General features: G+C 37.8%; 2 protein-coding genes across 2 annotated transcripts; both read left to right on the forward strand.

Annotated features, from left to right (window-relative positions):
- Window positions 1-3,253: 3,253 nt before the first annotated feature.
- LOC124522833 (60S ribosomal protein L30-like) lies at window positions 3,254-3,589 on the forward strand. The gene has a single exon (XM_047094476.1). The coding sequence runs from the start codon at window positions 3,254-3,256 to the stop codon at window positions 3,587-3,589; it is 336 nt and encodes a 111-aa protein (XP_046950432.1).
- A 14,155-nt stretch (window positions 3,590-17,744) lies between these two features.
- On the forward strand, window positions 17,745-23,745 carry STEAP1 (STEAP family member 1). Its single transcript, XM_047094536.1, has 4 exons — window positions 17,745-17,840; window positions 20,091-20,603; window positions 21,192-21,356; window positions 23,483-23,745. Exons 1-4 carry the CDS (start codon window positions 17,760-17,762, stop codon window positions 23,738-23,740), a joined length of 1,017 nt encoding a protein of 338 aa, XP_046950492.1. The 5' UTR covers window positions 17,745-17,759; the 3' UTR covers window positions 23,741-23,745.
- The last annotated feature ends 553 nt before the right edge of the window (window positions 23,746-24,298 follow it).

Raw genomic sequence — 24,298 nt, forward strand, 5'->3', positions numbered from 1 at the left:
AATCTCTGGACCCCATGTCAGCAAAATCCCTGGAACCCACAAAAACGGTCACATGCCCAAAGCTTTTCATCAGAAAGCAACCACTCCATTTCTGTTTTCTGCACTCACCACTGTTTCCCTTTAGACCATGCCTCCTTTAATAATATATTGCTTTGAGAGTCCAGGAAACTGAGTAATGATTATATGGCTAAAAAGCAGCCATATCTGGTGTAGTCCTACTCACATGTGAAAATACTGTCTTTCTCTAGAAAGGCACCACCAAATTCTCAACAGAAGAATAACTCCACTTGCTTCATGAAAGTACCACTCATTCTTACTTCCTTCTTTCTGTTCTACCACTTCCACATTTCATTCAATAAATACGTACTTTTGTCAGTGGCAACCACAATAAACATAATGTTATCACAGTTCCAACTTTTGTCTTCACCCATATTGATGTATATATCTGAGAGTGGGAAGAAAGGCATAATTGTTTCTAAAAGATACTTTCTGGAATAGTGAAATGAAAAATCTCATTAGCAACATATAAAAATGACCTATAAAAGGGTACAGTGACTCTGTCCGGGCCCACAAATAAAATTTTGCAATGAAATTTTAAAGGAAATGGTCCTTCCATTTTAACAGTCTCTAAAACTTCAGAAACCATTCAAAAAACAACTCCCCACTTGCCTTTGTCCAGTAGCCATGTATATAAAAGATAGATGCTAATATACCTACATAAGTAAGATTTTTCTCTAAGGAATACTCAGAAAGCATAACTCTATCAAAAATATATTAGCCCATAAAATCAAGTTACTGCTATTCATATTTGGGATCTTACTGAGAAATAAGTCTCTATAAGGTTATATCATAAGTAAAGATAATAGAAAGCATCTTGAAGAGGTCACACACAAAAGAAGCCATAATTCTCTCATAATAGGGAACAATCACATTACATGTAGCCTTTGTAGGAAGAGATGTATTGAATGCACCATGAACTTGAGGATACTATGCCAAGGAGAACAAAGCCTCCACGTAAGTTGTCCTTTTGATTTAAAGTTATAATACCTTGCCCTCCCTCAATTCCATACGGCATTATATTTCAGCAACTCAAGGCTCTGAAGTGAGCTCATATAATACAGACAAAAATCTACCTCAATCTCATGCTTGCAAATATCCCAATTAACATCAAGTGATGTGAGCAGTGGTAAAACAACACAAGAAGCAGAGTCAGGAGTCCTGGATTCCAGGCTGGGAGCTCTCACAGACTGACCTTGAGTAAGTCCCAGAATTCATTTTTCTTTCATGCAACGTGGTTAAATTAGATAATCTCTAAGTCTCCTGCCAGAAAGTCTACAACTTTGGGGCAGGTTGTAATCAGGACTGAGGAACTTAACAGCTTCTTCAGCCTCCAAATGCAACTGAGGGCCGCCCTTCCTTTGCCCTTCATTCCCTCATGTATCTGATCTTTCTTGCTTTACACTGCCCTTTCCTTCCTCCTACTGCCAATTCCCTGCCTTCATTCAACACTGCCCTCCATTATTCTCCAGTAATAATGGTAACATTCATTGAATACTTTCTATGCACCACACAGTTCACATTCATTTTCTCATTTAATCCTGAAAACTACCTCATGAAATAGGGTAAATTATTTTCTCATATAGACCATGAATCTGGGTCTTAGAAAGATGGTTTTTCCTTCACTCTACCTCTGATCGCCACATTCCAGTATATACAATAAAGTAATGAAGCAATTATTAAACACCTGGTATGAAGTCCTTGGCCACAGTGACCAGAATAAAAGGGTCACATGGTGAAGGGTGAATAGTTAGTAAAACACACAAAAAAGCTAAACCCAAACAGGTCTTGCTATACATAGTAACTTAATTATGAAAAAGGTGATATTCTGTAGGGAAAGCATAGCTTGGCACAAACCACCACTTGTCTGAAAGAAAATAAAATCATACCCTTACTTACCACAACATATAAAAATAACCTTAAGACACATTAAAGACTGAAATATATAATAAGGGATTGAAAATTTAGGAAAATAACTATAAGTAAGATTTTTTTAAGAAGGTAGATTTACTTGACTTTATAGAAACAAATTGTTATGTAGGCAAAAGATGCTCTAACAAAATCAGTGAAGAAATAACCTGTGATCTATGAAGATATACTTGAACTTGCAGAACTTGCAGGTAATTAGAGAAACACAAATTAAAATTAAAATAGCCATATTATGAGTTTGTACATATGTCAGTTTAGCAATGTCTCAGCTCACAGCTGCTGTTCATGTTTCTTAAACAAATCTTTTAAGTAATGCCTGAGGTTAAAGTGGGGCTGTGAAAGCTGCTTGGGGAATGGGGTGATTTCTTCCCTCCTACAGTAACCTGCATAGATCATCGTTGTGCTTCAGCTGTAGCAGAAGTTTGGGTGTGATGTGTCTACTTTGACCAAGGACAAGATCCCCATACTCACAGAAGCTAATATTCAACAGGTTAGGAACCAGAGAAAAACACTTTGGTCACCAAGACTTTGTTCCCTTTTTAATCAATTGACTATAAACTGCTCCAATTTTTCTATGCATATATTTTAGACTCACTAAGATGTTATGAAAGTTAAGGGGAACTATCAGATGCATTACATTGTTGTTGCAAAGAAAAGCTTTGTGCGCTTGAGCACATTATCCTCTCTAAGCATCAATTTCCTGATTTATAAAATGAAAAAAGTACCTATTTTCAAAGTTTTATGCACATTAAATAAAATAACTTCTATCACCTCTTAGCTGTTAGAATGGCTATCACCAAAAAGTCAAGAAATAGCAAGTGCTGGTAAAGATGTGGAGGAAAAAGGAACCCTTGTGCACTGTTGGTGGGAATGTAAATTGGTGCAGCCACTGTGGAAAACAATAGGGAGGATCCTCAAAACTTTAAAAAAAGAAGTACCATAGGATGCAGTAATTTCACCTCTGGGTGTGCGTTTGAAGAAAACAAAAATACTCATTCAAAAAGATATACACCCCCCCTACTTATTGCAGCATTATTTACAATAGCCAAGACATGGAAACAACCTAAGTGTCTGTTGAAGGATGACGCAATAACTAGAGTGTGGAATGTATGTGCGCACATGCATGTGTGTGTGCACACTCGCGCACAATGGAAAATTATTCAGCCATAAAAAGGAATGAAATCTTGGTGGGAACTTATTCCTTTCTTGCTCTAGCCATCTTGGCAGCTGCTCTTGGTTGGGTCCATCCCGCACCTAAGGCAGGAAGATGGTGGCCGCTAGGAAGACAAAAAAGTCACTGGAGTTGATCAACTCTAGGCAGCCACTCATTACAAAAAGTGGAAAGCACATGCTGGGATTCAAGCAGACTCTGAAAATGATCAGACATGGCAAAGTGAAACTGGTCATCCTTGCCAACTACTGCCCATCCTTGAGGAAATTTGAAATAGAATACTACGCCATGTTGGCCAAAACTAGTATCCATCACTACAGGGGCAATAACACTGAATCGGGCACAGCACGTGGGAAATACTACAGAGTGTGCACTCCAGCTATCACTGATCCATATGATTCTGATATCTCATTAGAAGCATGTCATAACTGACTGGTGAAAAGTAAATCATGCAAAATTTTTCTTTAATAAAACTAGCCAGAGCTTGTTTAAAAAAAAAAAGTGGGGCACCTGGGTGGCTCAGTGGGTTGAACGTCTGACTTCGGCTCAGGTCATGATCTCACAGTTTGTGAGTTCGGGCCCACATTGGGCTCTGTGCTGACAGCTCAGAGCCTGGAGCCTGCTTCGGATTCTATGTCTCCCTCTCTCTCTGCCCCTCCCCCACTTGTGCTCTGTCTCTCTCTATCAAAAGTAAATAAAATGTAAAAAAAAAGAAGAGACAGAAAGACAGATACCATATGTTTTCACTCTTAGGTGGATCCTGAGAAACTTAACAGAAACCCATGAAGGAGGGGAAGAAAAAAAAAAAGAGGTTAGAGTGGGAGAGAGCCAAAGCATAAGAGACTCTCAAGAACTGAGAACAAACTGAGGGTTGATGGGGGGTGGGAGGGAGGGAAGGGGTGGGTGGTGGGTATTGAGGAGGGCACCTTTTGGGATGAGCACTGGGTGTTGTATGGAAACCAATTTGACAATAAATTTCATATATTGAAAAAAAAGAAGAAAACAAAAAAAAGAAGAGAAAAGAAAGAAAAAGAAAAGGAATGAAATCCTGCCATTTACAACAACATGAATAGATCTTGACGGCATTATGCTAAGTGAAGTAAGTTAGACAGAAAAAGACAAATATTGTATAAGCTCACTTATATGTGGAATCTGAAAAAAAATTAAAAAACTGAGCTCATAGACATAGGCAACAGATTGGTGGTTGCCACAGGTGGGAGGAAGGGATGGAGAACAGGTGAAGAGGGACAAAAGGTACAAATTTCCAGTTATAAAATACATAAGCCACAGGATGTAGTGTGTAGTGTGGTTACTATAGTTAATAACGCTGCATTGCATACTCGAAAGTTGTTAATAGATTTTAAAAGTTCTCATCACAAAAAAAAACATTTTTTGTAACTATGTATGGTGACAGATGTTAACTACACTGACTATGCTGATCATTTTTCAATATATCCGAATATCAAAACATTATGTTGTACACCTGAACGTAGCATAATTTTATAGGCCAATTATACCTCAATAAAAAATAATAACTTATGGAAATGCTTGAAATGGTAAGAATTTGGTACCAATAAAATCAGTGAATATTAGATAGTAAATAGTAGATAGTAGATAGTAGATAGTAAAGGATAGTATGTAACGATACGCATATATATGTGTATACACATAAGCAAACATAGATGATGTTCAGACACACACAGGAGTGAACATACCAAATCTGATGCCTACTATAAGCCTCATGGAAATTCTTAAAAAAAATTTGTAATCTCTATGTATTCTTGAGAGAGAGAGAGAGAGAGAGAGCGAGCGAGCCAGGGAGGGACAGAGAGAGAGGGAGACACAGAATCTGAAGCAGTCTCCAGGCTTTGAGCTGTCAGCCCAGAGCGGGGCACGGGGCTCGAACTCAGACACCATGAGATTATGAGCTGACCCTAAGTCGGTCGCTTAACTGACTGAGCCATCCAGGGGCTAAGCCTCATGGAAATTCTTTAGACCTTGGAATATGCGCAGCTATCATAATACCAACACAATCACAAAAAAATGCCATCCTTCTCTCTTTACAGTAAGTTTGAAAAAATCTGGTGAAACAATGTACGCAGAAAGCAGCAGAGGCAGATGCCCTGGGCTCTTCATATTCACCACAAAGGGCTCTGGCGCCACCGTGTGGCCACACAGCACAGCAGCCCACCACTGAATCAACTCTGCAGAAGCTGTGAAGTCTGGACTTTCCAAAGGCCCCCTTTCCACACTGAGAAGATGAATATGGTTTCCTTGGTAAAACCCTATCCCGCCTCAGCCGGAAACAGTGCATAAAGTTCGCTTTAATTGTCCACCAACCTATTTCTGTGTTTTGTGTTGAATTATCCCAACTGACCACTCTCCCTGTGAAGTTCATGATGTTCTTAAGGATTCTGTAGCTGCCCTTATCAGGAGAGATAAGCATGTTGCATGATGAACTAGAACATGATCAGGAAAGAGCTATAATAGAGGTGTGTAGACAAAAATGAGGGCGTTGGGGGAGGCTAACTTGAATACAAAAGCAGAACTAAAGACAGGCTGACAGCAAGGGCTGAGTGGGAGAATTCAACTCAATTTTTTTTTTTTTTTTTTTGAGCTGCAGTTACTATGAGTCATGCTCTCTGCTCAGGGATAGAGATATGAAAAAAGCTAACACTTTAACAAGCTCACTGAGGAACGAGAAATCTTCAGGAAGTCCTAAGGAATCAAAACCAATACACTTAGAAAACCTCTGGTTAACCCAAGGAAGCAGTGCTTTGGGGGAAGAACCCTACCAAGTTTATAAAGCTAATTTCTAGACATAAACATGTTGCTAGACAAGAGTAAACTTCAATCGATATATGCCACTTCTGGTTTTGGAGAGAAAACAAAATCTTTCTTTTTCCCCATGAAAAAACTTTCACTCTTCAGAGGCCAAGTTCAAAAAACATCCACTTCTCCACTATATTTTCCATAAGAAAATAAATGCCAAATCATTGCTCCATCACTTCCATGAATTTTAGGCACCTCTGTCTGTATTTTATTACCCAGTTCTTGGTTCTAAGTGCTTCTGCAATTTTTTCACTAGTGAACTCAGTTATTCATATATCTTATCACCCCATTTTACTCAAAGGGCATACATTCTGAAGACAAAGAACAACTCATCAATTTTTGCAGTTTTTTTTTTAATTTATTTATTTAGAGAGAAAGCAGGTGAGCAGGGGAGGGGCAGAGAGAGAGGAGACAGAGAATTCCAAGTAGGCTCAGCACTGTCAGTGCAGAGCCCCACACGGGGCTTGATCCCATGAACTGTGAGATCACGACCTGAGCCGAAGTCAAGAGTTGGACGCTTAACTGGCTAAGCCACCCAGGCGCCTCATCAATTTTTGCAGTTTCAGAGTCGTACCCTCCATCCTGTTCAGCTGGTCTTGACTCCCATCAGACCAAGGCTCATTCACTGTCCATCACCCCTCCCCACAAGACTGTGGGCATCTCACATTTCTCTTCTTTCTCCTAATCTCTGAGAAAAAGGGAGCCCCTGCTTCTGCCCAAAGATAATTTTTCTGCCATGTTCTGCTTCTCCTCTCTGTTCACTTTTCTCCAGTACCTAATTCCATCAACTAATCTCTTTTTTTCATAGATCTTCAATCTCTCTCTACATGCAGCTCTCTTCTTCTCAGCCTATAAGAAGAATCTAATCTCTCTCAACCTTGAAAGAATGTTCTCTAGCTGCTGCTCCAGCTCTCCTTCCTTTTGTATCCAACCTATCAGGGTCTGTTCCCCACTTCTCCATTGCTGCACTCAGTATGGCTTCCTCCCTCAATGTTTGCATACAGTTAACTGAGTCATCTCAAAGGTTGAATCCAACAGTCTTTTTTACTTCTTACCTTATTTGACCTTTTCATAGCACTTCACACTGTCGACCACTTGCTCCTTAAATTCTCCCCAAGAAGAAGCAATTTATCAGCTCTTTGCGATATACTATGTTCTTTACTAAGCCTGAGAAATCAAATGAAAAGAAATGGCCCCTGCCTCTGAACAGTTGACAGTTTAGCAGAGAACACAGAGTACAAAGTAAGGAAAGTGCAGAAGTCTCTGAGTCTTCCGGTTCTCCTACTGAAATTTTCCATGTTCCCCTTTCCTTACAACAAAGGTCTCTTCAATTTTTGTATCATATACCCTATCTATGTATACATCCCTAATATACTTATAAATATAAGCACATATATACAATCATAGGCTAAAATCTGAACATAATAAGGCAAGATTTGTCACTATCTATGCTAGATATAAATCCACATTTCAAATGGTCTTCTGGATGGCTTTCCCAAAAATTACTTCGTAATGAAACTGACAAAGAGGTTTAACTTGAAGTAAGAAAAAAATGCCAGCTCAAGGATATTTATACACTGTTGGTGGGAATTTTAACCAGTACAGCCGCTATAAAAAAGAAAAAGAAAAAAAAACAGTATGGCAAGTTCCTAAACAAATTAAAAATAGAACTACCATATCATCCAGCAAGCCCACTTCTGGATATATACATATACATATATATATATATATATATATATATATACACACATTTATATACATATATACATATATATGTGTGTGTGTGTATATATATATATGAAGGAAATAAAATCACCATATTGAAGAGATCTCTTGAAGAGATGCATTTGATATATTATATTATGCATTTGATATATTATATATACTCAAATGCAAACACATACACACACACTGGAATATTGTTCAGACATAAAAAAGAAGAAAATTCTGCCATTTGTGACAACATATATGAAACTTGAGCACATTATGCTAAGTGAAATAAGGAAGAGAAAGATAAACACAGAGAAAGATATCACTTACATGTGGAGAGAATAGACTGGTGGATTCCAGAAGCCAGGGCAGAGGTGGGGAGGTGTGGAATGGGCGAAAGTGGTGAAAATACAAACTTCCAGTTATAAGGTGAGTAAGTCCTGGTGATGGAATGTATAGCATGGTGACTATACTTAACAATACTGCATTGTATATTTGAAAATTGCTAAGAGAAGAGTGCTTAAAAGTCCTCACCACAAAAAGAAAATTGTTAACAATGTGAGGTCATGAATTTGTTAACTAACCACGTTACATGTCAATTATATCTCAGTGAAGCTGACAAAAAATAAAAACAAAAGACAGCAGCAACAAAACATGCCAGTTCTTTCACCTTCTTTTTGTTGGCTTATGCTTTCATTATAGACATTTATCTTCAAACTGCAATTTCTTTGCAAGAGTCTTTTAAATGACTGTTGAAGTTGACTTACAGAATTCAGCATAATGATAGACACACACACACACACACTGCACTTAATGAGTATTTATTAACAAAGTAATATGCATTAGGGCTTTGGTATTTTCTGTGCTAAGAAAAAAATATGTTTCCGGTCCTTAGGAAGACTTTAGAAACCCAAGGTGCTGAAACTGGAAAAGCTGCTAAGAAGGGGCTCTGGGTCACTTTGCATAAATACTCCTCTCTCGGGAATATAAATAACACGTCATATAGATTTGCCTTCTTGGTACCCCTAGTATTGCTTTTCAGTTATGGCATCTGGCAATTTTTTTAATTAAAAGGAAAAATTAATTCTATGGTAGCAAGGAGCTTCATAGTGGAACCAAGCAGTGTTCCCACTGAGTATTCGCCACGTCCAGCCATACCTGGCAAGCCAGCAGGAAGACCGTGTAAGAGATCCTCCACACAAGGATGCTCATGGTCAAGACATATAAGGGCTTGCTTTGGTACTAACACCCTCCAGTGTAAGACTAAGCTGTGCGTAACAAGTTTACCCTGAACTTTCAAACAGGCTTCAGAATGAGGAAGACATTAAGCCCAATGAAGGAAGAAATCAAAGTTCCCAAGCTTGGTATGAACACAAGGATCAGAGTTGGAGGTGAATGGAGAATGTGGCAGAGACTTCTAGCTGTTTGCCAAAATTTGCTACCCATTTACACACTAACAGACCTTAAAAGCTGGCCACTGGGCCAGAGACTACATTTCTCTGCCTACCTTGACACATGACTAAATTATCAGCAATAGAATGTGAGAGAAAGTTCAATTTCTGCCTCGATAATTGCTTTAGACTTGTACTCTCTCCTTTTCCTGCCAGCTAGACCCTGGATCTGCCTACGCCACACTTCAGCCATGATGCCAAGAACAGTGCCCTAGGAGACAGCAGAGCTGCCAGATGGAAGGGGTCAGTATGGTGTGCCTAAATGACGTCGTGGAGCAGAACAACCTCACCAACATGGAATACCTGCTGCAGGACTATTACAGGATAGTGAAACCACTTGTTTAAACGCCCTATTTGGTCTTCTTTGTCAGAGTAGCTTAGCCAACACTCTAACGGATACCGAGGGGAAGCTGAATGGATTATCGGATGGTTTCTGTTAACTGTTACTCTCTTGAATCCACCCTCCCCCCACCCCAACCAAGTACAGCCTGAGGAAACTTTGGCTGTGTATTTGTGGTTATAGAGGTAGTGTTAAACAAGAGAACTGGCATCAAGCGGACTTTGACTGAAGTCCCAGCTTGACCTCTAAAAACTATACAACTTTGATTGAGTTACTTGAACTTTCCAAGCTTCAGTTCACCTGTAAACAGAGGATTATAGCAATACAGTGGGGATACTGAGAGAACCAAACACAGTCCTGGGAAAGAGTAGGAATTTCAGAACTGATAGTGTCCTTTCTTCTGAAATCTCAAATCCAGGAATCAGTAGGCATGGTTCTTTATGCCAAGGACTTTTTATAAGCCAGAGTCCATTACAAGAGACTTTAGGTCTAACTCTACCAATCAGCCTTCTTGAACTATCTATTGAACCAGCTCCCCCTATCCAACACTCTCCAGCTCCCCATTTCCTGCAACCCATAACAGGTAAGGCTGTAATTTCTGTGACAATGACAACTCTGGACCTACATGTTCCTGTTGTAGAAATCAAGAAGGATACAGACTAAGGAAGGTGGGTAAGAGTGTGTCCTGTTTGAAAGAAATAAGTAACAATGGATATGTGCCACAGTTTTTCTCTAAATGATGTCTAGACATTCATAGGCTCCATATTTATGTGCCCAATACAACTTTTCTGAGACCAAGGACCAAAATCACCTTCCACAAACATTTACAATGAGTCTATTCCATCAATCCCTATGTTACAAGAGATACAAGGATTAAAGTTGGCAAGGTCTCTACTTGCTTAAAGTTCACATTTTAATGAGGATAACAGAAACACATATAAAAATATTTAATATAGACAGACTCTAAAAAGTGCTATATCAAACAAGCTAGGGTATAGGCTTAGCTACTATAACAAGGAGGACCAAGATGGAATGGTTTAAGCAAGAGTGTATTTCACTATCATATAATGTCTGATATACACATGTGGTGAAAGGAGAAATTGCCTAGTTTAAGTAACATTATGGAAATTGTGAAATCTATCCCCTTGGTCCTAGTGCTTCTTTTTCTTCTAAGATACAACCCTTTTACAGCTCCCCAGTGTAAATCTTCAAGTTACTGACATTTCACTCCCTATACTAGAACATATTTTCAAAAAAAGACTGAAATATTTATTTATAGTAGGATGTAAATAACTGGTGAGGCTTAATATGGTACCATTTCCAGGGACTTTAGCCCTTTGATGAATTACAACAGACACAAAGACAATAGGGGTGCCTGGGTGGCTCAGTCGGCTAAGCATCTGACTCTTGATGTCAGCTCAGGTCATAATCTCTTGGTTGGTGGGATTGAGCCCTGTGTCAGATTCTCAGGCTCTACACGATGGTGTGAAGCCTGCTTGGGATTTTCTCTCTCTCTCTCTCTCTCTCTCTCAAAATAATTTTTTTAAAAAAGATCCAAAGAGAATAGAATATATTTTGTCATGGAATTCTGAGCATCATTAAGCAGTATTTGGGCAGAGATAGATCTGTGAGCACCAAAATAAACCAGCTATTCTTAAAATCTACCCAGAACAGATGTTGAATCTTAACAGTGTTGGTAAAAGAACAATAAATTGGGTTGGGGTAGATTACGTGGAAAAATTTTTTAATCCCAAGCCCAACAGTAGAACTTCTGTCTACTCCCAACCACCTTCACATACAGACTTGGGGACAAATTAATCACACACAGTACTTTGATCATTAACAGGAAATCTTGAGAGAGTGAAGAGAATTTATCATAGAAGGGTAGCAGAATTAGAAAATTAGGCCAGTAGACCTTTACCATGTGTGCATTAAAATTATCATTTTGACAAAATATTTCTTCATGAATTTCAGGTAATTTTTTCCTTGTCTTAAGATATATCTGACCATTCTTAGTAAGTAGACTTGGAAATATGTTGATCATAATTTGAGTTACTGTGCCCTTAGGAGTTAGTTTGATTTCCCAAGGAGATAAACTAAATAAAGTTCTTATCATCAACTTACAATTTACTGTGTATTGCTCTTGTGATTATTTTCAATGGTGCGATCATTTTTATTTTATCTTTTACACCATCATACTCCATTCTTCTTAAATGGCAGTCATCCCATCAAGTTCTAAGATTAAGTTGCTTATTGGTCAGAGAGAAGTATTCATAGATACTAAATTATTGTTACTTTCCCCATGACATATTCGTGTGAAATCACTAGTTTAGTTCAAATAACACTGAAGAACTGTTTTGTTAGTATAATCTCTTGCTATAGTTTAAGTTCATCACAAAATATTCTGAATGATTCATATTCGATTGTAGCTCACAGTTGAATTCCTATTTTAAAATTCTCTAGTGCTTATGTGTCATGCCAAAACCGATAGTCTGATTTTCAAAATTTTCAAAATTCAAACCGGTAACACTGTTTTCCACAAAGCATACTGGTTTTAAAAAGTTTGTGCTATATAGAGGTTGACTCAGAACATTTTACATGCTTTGGCTTTGTGTTTCTCAAAAAAACAAAACAAAAACAAAACACTTTTTCTTTATCTCATGCCCAAATCACAGGTCATTTGTACGCAAAAATTGCAGAAATTTCATTTGTAATATTAACCCCTGATGACTCAGTAGAAGTTCTTTAATACCATGGTTTTTTAATCCAACATTGTGTTGCCTTTATAATATCTACAAACTAATTTGTAAACAACCTCATATTTTCAATCTTTTCACTTTGAAATATAGGGTTGCTGGAGAGGAGGTGGGTGGGGCAGATGGGCTAGATGGGTGATGGGCATTAAGAGGGGCACTTGTTGGGATGAGCGCTGGGTGTTATATGTAAGTGATGAATCACTAAATTCTACTCCTGAAACCAATACTACACTATATGTTAGCTAACTTGAATTTAAACTAAATTAAATTAAGCTTAATTTAATTTTAAAAATTTTAGTTTAAGTATAAAACAAAACATTTGGGCTTGATTTTACAGGTTTTAATTAGAAGAAGAAAAACAGTTTTAGTTGGAATTTTCTATAATTAGCCAACTTATATTAATATAATAATAACTTCCTTATTCTCTTCATGTGCAAAATATATTATTAAAAAGAGAATGACCTTTGTTCTACCAAAGCTTAAAAAATGAAAGCAATATTGCTTTGCTCAATCACTTAAAACCCAAGATCATTTGAAAAATTCAACAGTGCTTAGACTCATTCTTAATTCTTTGTGGTTTGTGCAATAAATACAGAGAGGTTTTTTTTTTCCAAAACTTTTTTAAGTGATTATTTTCTAGTTTCACTAGAAATAAAGTGTAAGATTCTATTTCTACCACAAGGCGTCAGTCCATGGTAATTTAATCTTCAAAGGGCTTTAATATTACCCGGTGGAAAGTCAATGAGTACAAAAAAAATACATATTAAAACAGGCACAGCCCTTAGTTGATTACAATCATGAAATTGCAGTTGAGAGTTTATCTTCCCTTGTTTTTCTAATCAGGTTAGCTCTGGGGATGTTGTGCACTAACTCCCCAAATGTTGCAATTCAGGTTTCAGACACGCTAACCCTGAGGCTGGTTCCAACTCAGAGTTAAATCCCCCGCACACATTCTCTTTCTCCATAACCCTCATTTTTTAAAAACACCCCAACACTTTTAAATAGTGACAGTAGCTTTAATTTCAGTTTGGAGTACCTGATTGGGTTAGGTATGGGAAGTTGGCTTTAATATATCAGAGGCGAGGAAGAGGAGTTAGCATGGAGTTGAAGGGCTTATGACAGAGTTTGTGCAGTTTAGCGTGCAAGACTGCGAAGTTTTAAATGGACTAGCTAAGCTCTAAAGCAGTCCATGTCATAGTGTGATCTGAGAGTGCTCCAGCATCACCTGGGAACTTGTTAGAAATTCGGAAACTCGGGTCCCATCCCAGACTTGCGGATCAGGAAACCCTGAGGGAGGCCCCAATCAGTGTGTTAGCAAGGCCTGCAGGTGATACGCATTAAAGTTTGAGCACCACTGCTCCAAAGAATTACACCAGTGTTCGTTACTTAGATTAACCAAAGTGGGAGGCCGAGGAGCAGACCTGAGGCAGGAGACAGGGCCATTTGAAAGAAAATTGGGAGCAGCCAGGTTGCAATGTGGGGATACCCTTGATTGGGTCTCTGGGACCTCCGAGGAACGCCACTCCAAGGAGCCGCGCGGACTCTAGGCACCTGCAGATGGCGCTGGACGGGCCACTGACACGGAGGCGGGGTCTGCAGCCAGAGTGCAGGCTTTGGACTCCCAGGGCTTGGACGCCGCGTGGGGCTGGCACTTCCCCGCAGCAGTTGCGCCGCAACTTACCGTCCGGACGGTTGCGCCTAGAAGCGGGTGAGTCCCTAGAATCGTCCCAGCTCGCCGCTTGCTCCCCGTCTCCGGGTGCCCCTGGGAGGGCGGGCGCGGGCTCCCAGTCTCGGGAAGGCTGTAGCGGGTTGCAAGCCTCCCAGCCCTGGGGCGGAGGCGCTCCGGGGCGAGTGTAGCTCAATTCTCCCCTTATGCGCGGCTCCAGGACGCGCTGCCCTCCTGCCTAGCTCTCCCCGGAGCACACTGCTCCGTTGTGGCCGGTCCAGGGGCTGGGAGCCAGGGACTCACAAGGAAGTCTTTTCGCTAGGGGCTTGGGGAGTATGATGGGTTATTAAGTTTGTCCTTCGGTTGGGTTCTGATGGCAAGTTTTCCAGCTTGGCAAAATCGCGGCGGGTTTGCATAGCATTGATGAATGGTACATAGTGCTTAAAATCGTGTGACTTGACTTCAGGTTTCCTAGTAACAGGAAGTTTTCATTTTAAGTTCTGGGAACATTAGTCCTACTCTTTCAGGATCTGGTTTGAGATTCAAGTTCTCTCCAAATAGTGGATCAAGGCTTCATATATGTCATGGGTCAAACCCACCAGAAGGGGTTTATAGACATAAACATTTACAAACACTTCTAAATTTCTTTCCCTGTATTAAAAAAAAAAAATCCCACAATATCCTGACATTGACTAAGATTTATTTAACACAGATATTAAGCAATGCGTTAAAAAAAAAAAAAAGAAAAGAAAGAAAGAAAAAAAACCAGCCCAGTGAAAAAAACATCTTCTCTTTACATAGTTAAATGTGGTGAAACAAGTATATGCTTGAAAGTTTAGAAGGTTTGGAAGTGCAAAGCAATTCATATTGTATTCTAGTCATCCAGTTTCTTCATATTCTAAACTCTTTGACAAAAACATGAGTCAGTTGGGCTGTGTCAATATTTAGCAGGAACATCAGGTCAGCAGCCATCCTGGTACAGCAAAACAGAACAGTCGCATCAAAAATATGTTTTGCTTTTTAAATGGGATGAAAGTTAGAGAACTTTGGGTCAAATCTGGAGTTCCAAACATCTGAACACTATGTAGTTTCCTGGGGTTTTTTTTCTTTCATGAAAAGATTTTACTGTAGAATTTAAATTATACATTTGGTTAATGTCTGATGGAAACCAACATATTTGATTTGACTGGTATTTTATTTTCTTGGTTTCTGGCACAAATCTAACTGTGGACCACAGAGCCAACAGGCTCCCTCACTGCCCTGGACTTTTCCTTGGCCTTGCTCTTCAGTATGGTCTTCCTACAGTGCGATGAATGGGTGGATACTTCTCCAAGGCCACTTTGCCTTTTCACCCAGATTCTGTATGAAGTGGCCCTCACTCAGCAAATGCTGCCAACTTGCTTGACGCCCCAGGACCAGGTCTGCAAGAGAGCTCTCACCCTTTCCGTGCCACAATCTGTCTATAAAACTGCCTTCCTTTAGAATTCATTGCATTACCATGCGGTTAGTTGTTGAAATTTCTGCCCTCTCACCTAGACTTTGAGGTTTTGAGAGCAGAGGCTCCATCTCATTTAACTTCACATTCCCACTGCCTAATATTATTGTTCACAATAGAATTAATGAGTTTATATTGAATAAGTGTAGATTTGTGTGTTAACATCTTTGCCATCCTACAACTCAGAGTTAAAACATCTAAACGTAGTGCATTATATTTTGTTCGATTACAGTAGATAAAACTTCTATTCTTATTCGTAGACACACACCCACCTCCCAGAGTACTCTATAATGTTGGTTAAATCACTAAATGATTTGGAATAATATTTATTAAGGAAATAAACTGTGAGCTCCTCCAGAACAGACATAAAGTCTCATTTCTTTTTCCTCATTGTCTATTATAAAGTTGAGTTCCATAAATATCTGATGATTGGCATATGCTTTACTCAGGAGTCTTTAAAATGCCAGCGATAGATACCCTATTGAAACTAAAGCAAAAAAGGAAATGTATTGGCTTGTGTGACTGAAAAATTCATTATCTGGTCTCCGGAACTCTAAATACTTAAAATATATCACCAGGACTCTTCTGTGTCTTTCCCCATTTCTTGCTTGTACTTTCGTGTGTTGGCTTTCTCCTGTTCTGTTGAAGATATCTTCCTCCTTATGGCATGTAGAAGAAAGCATAGAAGGCTTCAATCATCCCAACTTAAAAACATGTTAAGGACATCTCTTTATCTTCCACTTCCATATATAAATATCAGAGAGGGACTCTAATAATTCAACTACGGTTGTATGCCATCTGTAAGCCAATCAGTGCCATCAAGGAAACAGAAAACTGTGATTAGCCAAGACTGAGTCATATGCCGAAGGAGGGCCATTTCTCCAAATGGAGAAAATGTGGGCAGAACAAAACAAATATCCTCAGCATGAACACTGCAAATTTTCAAGATAGATAATATATGGAAAATGTTCTCAGAGCACTTCAACAAAGGCAAATGGTTGGCATTATATAAAGATGGCTCCTCTTTATTTTTTGAGAAAAGCAAACCTTTAAAAGTTGGAGAATGCGGGCACCTGGGTGGCTCAGTCGGTTAAGCATCTGACTTAGGCTCAGGTCATGATCTCACAGTTCGTGAGTTTGAGCCCCACATCAGGCTCTGTGCTGACAGCTTAGAGCCTGGAGTCTGCTTCAAATTCTATGTCTCCCTCTCTTCCTGCTCCTCCCCCGCTCATGCTCTGTCTCTCTCTCCTTCAAAAATAAATAAAAACATTAAAAGAAATTTTTTTTAATAAATAAAAGTTGGAGAATGTTTAAAGTATTTTAAGCTACTCCTGGAAACAACTTTGCACTTAATAAAGTATTATAGGTGGTCTAAAATTCAGGAACACTTGGAATGTTTCTGTCAGTTAAGTTGTGGTATATCTAATCTGTTTTTCTCATTGAAGTGCAAATTGGTGAGGTAGTCCTCAGAAATAAATTTAGAACTAATAAAAAAACAGTGAATAATATTGTAATGTTTCTCTTCCTTAAAAAAAAAAAAAATAATAATGCCACCCCAAGCCTGAGGAGGACCTGTGAAGGGTGTTAAGAAAGAGATTTCTTTTGTCAGGCAGGAAGTTTGGAGAATTAGCATGTCAATGATTGAACACGATTCAACAACCCCTGTGGAAATATACTAACAGTTCATGTCTTACCTACAAAAACCAACCTGTTACTCCAATGAGAAAATGACACTCTGAACATACAGCTTTTGGTCCTTTATGCCACTATCAGGGTCCACCTTTCCAAAAGCGTCTGTTCTGTTTACTGTCTGAACCTCAGAATACATTGTCCCTATAAAGTCATTTAATTGTTTCAGATTCCAGTATCAACCCCAAAAGTCTATTCAACCCAACTTCCTAAAGGATAATCTTACATCAGCCAATTCCAACCTCTACTGATAGCATTGTGCCTCAAAAAAAAAAAAAAAAAAAAAAAAGCATTCCTAATTCTATTTACCTTTGAGCAGAGTTGGCTTTCCTCTAAATGAGCACCAGGAGTCAACTTCTCCTAAAATAAAAGGTGACATCTGACTCATTGAATTCCCTATAGACATGTTTGTCACTCATTGCACCAATAGTCAACAAAGAAAAGCAGTTACTGTTGACACAAGGGCACTAGTTTGAGATTCTTACAGATTATGTGAGGTTAAATAGTAAATCAGTCACTATCTGTATTTTAATTACACTTTCTAGGCCACTCTCGTCCTAATGTGAGTAAATTTTTCATATTGCCCTATCTATCCAACATTAGACTCAAAGAAGATAATTGTGTTTTCATAGGTGGCTGAAGCAATTCTATTTTACAGAATTAATGGAGAACAGACAAGACATTACAAACCAAGAACCTTGGACAATGAAACCTAGGAGAAATCTAGAAGAAGATGATTATTTGGTAATATAATAATAATAATTAATTAAAATCTAGAAACATGATTTTAATGCTGTCCTCCATCTCCTAGGGTTGTAAAAGTGATTTTCACCCTAGCTGCCTGATATCTTGACTCTGATTCCTGTCACTGATATTGTGGTGGGTGAAGGTATAGTGTGGTATGTAAGAGAAAGTCTACCTTGATTGACTTGTCATGGACTTAGTTGAATAACCTCAAATAAGTCACTGAAAATCCTGGGTCTTGGTTTTTCAATAAAATGAGAGAGTTGGACTAGTTCATCTCCAAGGCCCTTCCAATTCCTTCTAACATACTGTGGGTCTAAATTTGTAGAAAGAGTCACCAGTGCCCATATAACAGTAATTTTGTGAGCATGCATTTTTTTTTCCATAGGTATTATGGCAGCTTACCAAGAGATCATCAAGTTAATTGATGATTCACCATTTAAACAAATAAATTCCATTTTGGAATAAGAATCATTTGTCCCACTTTTGTGCCACCTTACATTACTCGACTGAAAAAGTGTTGGAAGTTTTTTGTTCCAAACCCTTTTCACCTTTCTAAATGGTATTGCCTGCAGTTGTTACAGAAATTATTTTACCTTAATTATTTTAATAGGAAAAATAGTATATATAATAATTATATTAGTGTTACTTATTTATATTATTTTTGTTAATTATTTTAATGGGAATAATAAGATAGTACTAGCACACATTCTATAAAATAAGTGTGCATAAAATAAAATCATCTTCATTTTTCAAGTTAACCATCTTACCTGCTGTTCTATAAATCTTCATCATTAACCAGAAAATTGATCTCAGTCGACTGTACTTAGATTGTTTTAACATGCAGAGATGACAGAAGCTGTATCATGCTCAACTCCCTTCTAAATGGAGCACCTGGAAAAAGCATTGGATGTAACAGTGATTTATCACTGAAAGTAAAAGTCAAATGGCAAGAGGCTACTTTTAAACACTAAAAATGATAGAGAACTATGTGAATTAAGGTTATTCTGCATAAAATGAGGAAATGAACAAGATCATGACTAATATTTTGAGCACTAAAATTTTATGGTTCTACATATAGAGCTCTAAGAAATGAGAAATAACATACTGGGTGAAAAAGTAAATTTATTAATTAAAGCAATACAATATGAAACATTCTAAGTTCTTATTTAGAAGTGTTTTGTTTTGTTTTGTTTTGTTTTGTTTTGTTTTGTTTTGTTTTACCTTGCTGGTGTATTAGTCAGTTGGGGAAATGACCAAATATTCAAAGCATTCTTCTTTTGAGTTGTTGACTGCTTAGAAATGCAACTGGGTAAAGAAGTATAACTTTCTTAGGAAATAGATCATCCCTATGGGATTTAACTACTTATATAAACTTTGCACCTTCTGATAGAGTAGTTGACAATCACTAATTACACAAATGAGATATTTTAGAAATATAAAATCAAAGTATATCATGATGGAAATTAGATATTTTCATAATTGTAATGACTATATTCTTCTTGATCCTTTGTACTTGACTTAAGGAAGAATTCACTCTTTAATTCTTTGTGGAGAGTTGCCCAGTAACCAATAAAAATATTATAAAACAAATACAACTATCTATGTAACCTACAAGTATTATTTTTACCAAGGATTCCTGAATTTTTTTTTAAGTTTTTCAATTTTAGTTTCCCATTTACATTATTCTATTCTTTGGTGCCTTCAACATAGAAATACAATGGTGTGAGCTTTAATGGAGATATCTTCAGTCTTAAAGCATGTATCCTTCTGTCTTACAGAAAAATGAGTAACAGAAACTAATGGAGAATCCTAGAGGCATGTGGGTGGCTCAGTAGGTTAAGAATCCAACTCTTGGTTTCGGCTTGGGTCATGACCTCACAGTTCGTGAGATCGAGCCCCGTGTTGGGTTCTATGCTGGCAGTGCAGAGCCTGCTTGGGATTCTCTCTCCCCCTCTCTGCCCTTGCCCACTTATGCTCGCTCTCTCTCTCTCTCTCTCTCTCTCTCTTTCAAAAAATAAATAAATAAACATTTTTAAAAAATTTATAATGGAGAATCCTAACACAGCTAAGTCTACCTTTGATCAGTGCTACATAGGACTATGACATCTTCAGCTAACCAGTATCCAAAAGCAAGGTTCTGAATGTCCTTTTTTACTAATAAGCACAATGAGCAAAATAAGTAATTAGTTGAAGAGAAATCCCATTATTTTGTTTAATTTTTAAATGTTTATTTTCTTTCCATTGTAGAATAAGGACTCAGGCGAGACCAGCATGCTAAAAAGACCTGTGCCTTTGCACATGCACCAAACAACCCATTGTGATGAATTTGATTGCCCCGCGGAGCTTCAACACAAACAGGATCTCTTTCCAAAGTGGCGCTTGCCAATTAAAATTGCTGCTATCGTATCATCTCTGACTTTTCTTTACACTCTTCTGAGGGAAATAATTCACCCTTTTGTAACTTCCCATCAACATTATTTTTATAAAATTCCAATCCTGGTCATCAACAAAGTCTTGCCAATGGTTTCCATCACCCTCTTGGCACTGGTTTATTTGCCAGGTGTGATAGCAGCAGTTGTACAGCTTCATAATGGAACCAAATATAAGAAATTTCCACATTGGTTGGATAGATGGATGTTAACAAGAAAACAATTTGGGCTTCTCAGTTTCTTTTTTGCTGTACTGCATGCGATCTATAGTTTATCCTATCCAATGAGGCGATCCTACAGATACAAGTTGCTAAACTGGGCATATCAACAGGTAGGTGACAATATTGATAATATCACTAAACTAAAAAGTCTAAGTCATCTACAGATTAACTCTATCTTATTTTAATATCAGTACCCCAAACCTGTCTTGAAATGCTGTGCTGGGAATGTAATCTGCATTTTTAAATGTTTTAGTGTAACTCTTCATTGGGGCTTGTTATAAATAGTTTTACGCTGAGGATTTTTTTTTTTTCAGTTGAAAATAGTAAACTACAATTTGAACAACATAAATACGTGTTTTGTTCATGGACAGGGCCACACAGCAACCTTCTGCCACCCTCATGAGATTACTTTGTAACTCTAATTGTTCTTCACCACACAAGCATGCACATTACAATTCTAAGCATCAAATAACTATTACATAAATTAATAAAACAGATTATGTAAATGTTGCATTCAAGGAAAGAGACTGATGTCTCCTATGTCACTTTGCTTAGAGGAATGCAAAAAAAAGTCACAGATTTGTGGAGGCTCCAAGTTAGTAAGCCCTCCCGTCATAGACAGAATGTAGAAAGAAGGAGGCTTATCTGCCAGAAACCAATGTTGTTTGCATGCCTTTCCTCTTTTTACCCTCTGGTAGGTCCAACAAAATAAAGAAGATGCCTGGATTGAGCATGATGTATGGAGAATGGAAATTTATGTGTCTCTGGGAATTGTGGCACTCGCAATACTGGCTCTGTTAGCTGTGACATCTATTCCATCTGTGAGCGACTCTCTGACATGGAGAGAATTTCACTATATCCAGGTAAATTATATATAAAAGAACTCTGGCCCCTCAGAGAGGCAAATCTTTTTGTGCTTATAATATCATCAAGTATATTGACTTTACACCATAAAAAAGTAACAGATGGTTTTCCAATAGCAAAAATCCCACACTTGTTCCAATCAATAACGTGCTCTCCAATCATTTTTCCCTGTTGCTTCTAAATAGAAGTGTTTTCTAGACATAAATAAAAAGGCATTACTCGAAGAAAAATATTCTAACATTTGAAACTTGTTAGACAATTTTCTATTCACCTACTAACTACAAAGGTGATATTTTAGGAATTTAATATCCACAGTTTTTAAGTTCCCCCAAAATGAAAATATTCTTTTGCCTGTCCCCTGATTTTATTTATGCCTTTTAAGTTACACAGCTTGTTACTATCCATAAAAAAGCATCTCTCCTTGAAATACGGAGTTTTATCTACCGAAGATATTCTAATATCTAATTTTAAAGGCTGCTTTTTCCAACTTCCATTTCATGTAGCTCTCTCACTGGAAGTTGCTGTATTCTTGGAATTCAAAACTGTCTCAGATTTACTGAGGTTAATCTGCTAGTGGTAGATTACACCCTAAGAAGAGCAATGTGCCAGAATTCACAGGGGGGATTCATGTCTGACCAGAGTCAAAGGACTACATTTAATTTAGTCACAGGCATTGCCAAGATTTTTTAAAGTATATTGCTTTAGCTTTTATGGGTGGGCATTTTTGGAAATTCCCACAAAGTCAGACATTCCCCACTATCTCTTCTACAGGTCTATACATATACTTCTACAGACACTTTATCAGGACATCTGATGAGGTTGGAAAATATGTCTCCATCTGAATTTTTCCAGTGGAGCTTAGAAATGGCACCACATTTTCCAAGCACAGTATTTGCTGATTTTGTAGGCTCAGCATTATAGGCATTAGAGTTCTCCATTCCTCATTAAATAACTTTCTTCTTACATTTGCTCTGCCTGTCACACATATGCTGAGCATCGCTTCTCAGATTTAATTAGGAATTCACACACTGCATCTTGACATTCCAGCCCATTCCCACTATGTACACAATACCTAACCCATAATAAGAATACAGTACATACTTGGTTAACTTGATCTTCAACCAATCACATGTATTTTTCAATTAATAACCTAGAAACTTTTCATTTACAATTCAAGAACTAGTTACTGCATGATTTACCTTGGAGATTTATATTTGAAAATATAAACTTAGCTATTTGATTGTATTCATTGGGGCTTAAGAGTGCTTACTGCTGAATAATTGTGAGTTGGATTCATTCTGGCAGGCTAATGACCATTTCCAGTAAAATGAATCAAAGTCAAAACTTATCTGGAAAAGCTATTGTCAGAATGCCATAAAATTACGTAGGTGAACAACTGTTTTTAAGCAACTTTTTCTGGATAGTGCCGGGTATCTCAGTGCAAGTTGAAAATTTTCTTCACATCTTCATGTCTCTATGTGTTGTTCAAACAGTGGAAATAATTGTTGGTGTTTTTCTACTTTATCAGGATGTTTGATTTTTAACATGGGCCAAATTTATTCACTTTAGTATCCATGCACCAAAATCAGAGTCACTTACTTTAGTTGCTTTCATAATTGGTAAAGATCACTAATACCAAATTGATTTTTGCACTAATCTTCAGTCAACCCATTAATATTTACTGAGCACCCAAAATGCACAAATCATTGTGTTGATTCTGCAGGGAGCCTGTGATGAGTAAGAGTCCCTGATCGTAGATATCTCTTGATAGAATGAAGGCAAATGCTCAAGAGACAAAGCGCCATCAAATAAATGTCATAAGACAAATGAAAAAAATGTGGAGAAAAGGAAGACAGTGTTATTGATTGGCTGAGACTGAGAGGAGATTGATTGTGGATTCTCTTAAATAACCTGGGGACAAAGACATTACCCAAAGTAAGGCGGGGATATGTGAAAAGAATGGAAAGATGTGAGTGGACATTATTGACAAATATGATAGGGAAATAAACACAGGTGAATGAAAGAATTGCCAAGCAGCAGAATATATCCAGAAAAGGTCAGAAAAAACAAACTCTTACTGAACCAATCCCACCAACATAATCTTTTTTTTTTTTTTCTTTTGCAGAGCAAGCTAGGAATTGTTTGCCTTCTGCTGGGCACTATACATGCATTGATTTTCGCCTGGAATAAATGGGTAGATATAAAACAATTTATATGGTATACACCTCCAACTTTTATGATCGCTGTTTTCCTTCCAATTGTTGTCCTGATTTGTAAAGCCATACTATTCCTGCCATGCTTGAGGAAGAAGATACTAAAGATTAGACATGGTTGGGAAGATGTCACCAAAATTAATAAAACCAAGATGTCTTCCCAGTTGTAGAACTACTGTTTACAAACATTTTTGTTCGATACTGATGTATTTTACCATAAACATTTCAAATTTGTATTTGTTTAATAAAATGACCACTTGAGGGTCTTCATGTATCTCTTTGGTTATGAGTCATGAGTTTGAAATATGTGTAGTTCTTTGTAGTTTGATTCAAAGCAATAAATAAAATAATCTTCAGCACATTCTCTATGTTCAGTAGAACTAACCATAATAAAACAATCGCATCTGATTTGTCAGAATGTATAGCATAACAAAAGGCCATGAAGTACAAGTCCTTACTACTCACTAAAAGATATCATGAGCCATTAAAAAATGTATTATCTGAATCTACCATGCAAGTATATCTAGTATTTATGATTGTTGTTAAAGAAGTTTCATTTTCCTGTAGTGCCTGGGTGGCTCATCAGTTAAGTATGTGACTCTTGAATGCAGCTCAGGTCATGATCCCAGGGTCATGGAATCAAGTCCCATGTGGCGCTCCGCACTGAACATGGAACCTGCTTGAGATTCTCTCTCTCTCTCTCTCTCTCTCTCTCTCTCTCTCCCTTC

Source organism: Lynx rufus, unplaced genomic scaffold (assembly GCF_022079265.1).
Source record: "Lynx rufus isolate CCGP_SWC_20201006 ecotype Redwood Valley unplaced genomic scaffold, mLynRuf1.p SCAF_4, whole genome shotgun sequence".
NCBI classification, from domain to species: domain Eukaryota; kingdom Metazoa; phylum Chordata; class Mammalia; order Carnivora; family Felidae; genus Lynx; species Lynx rufus.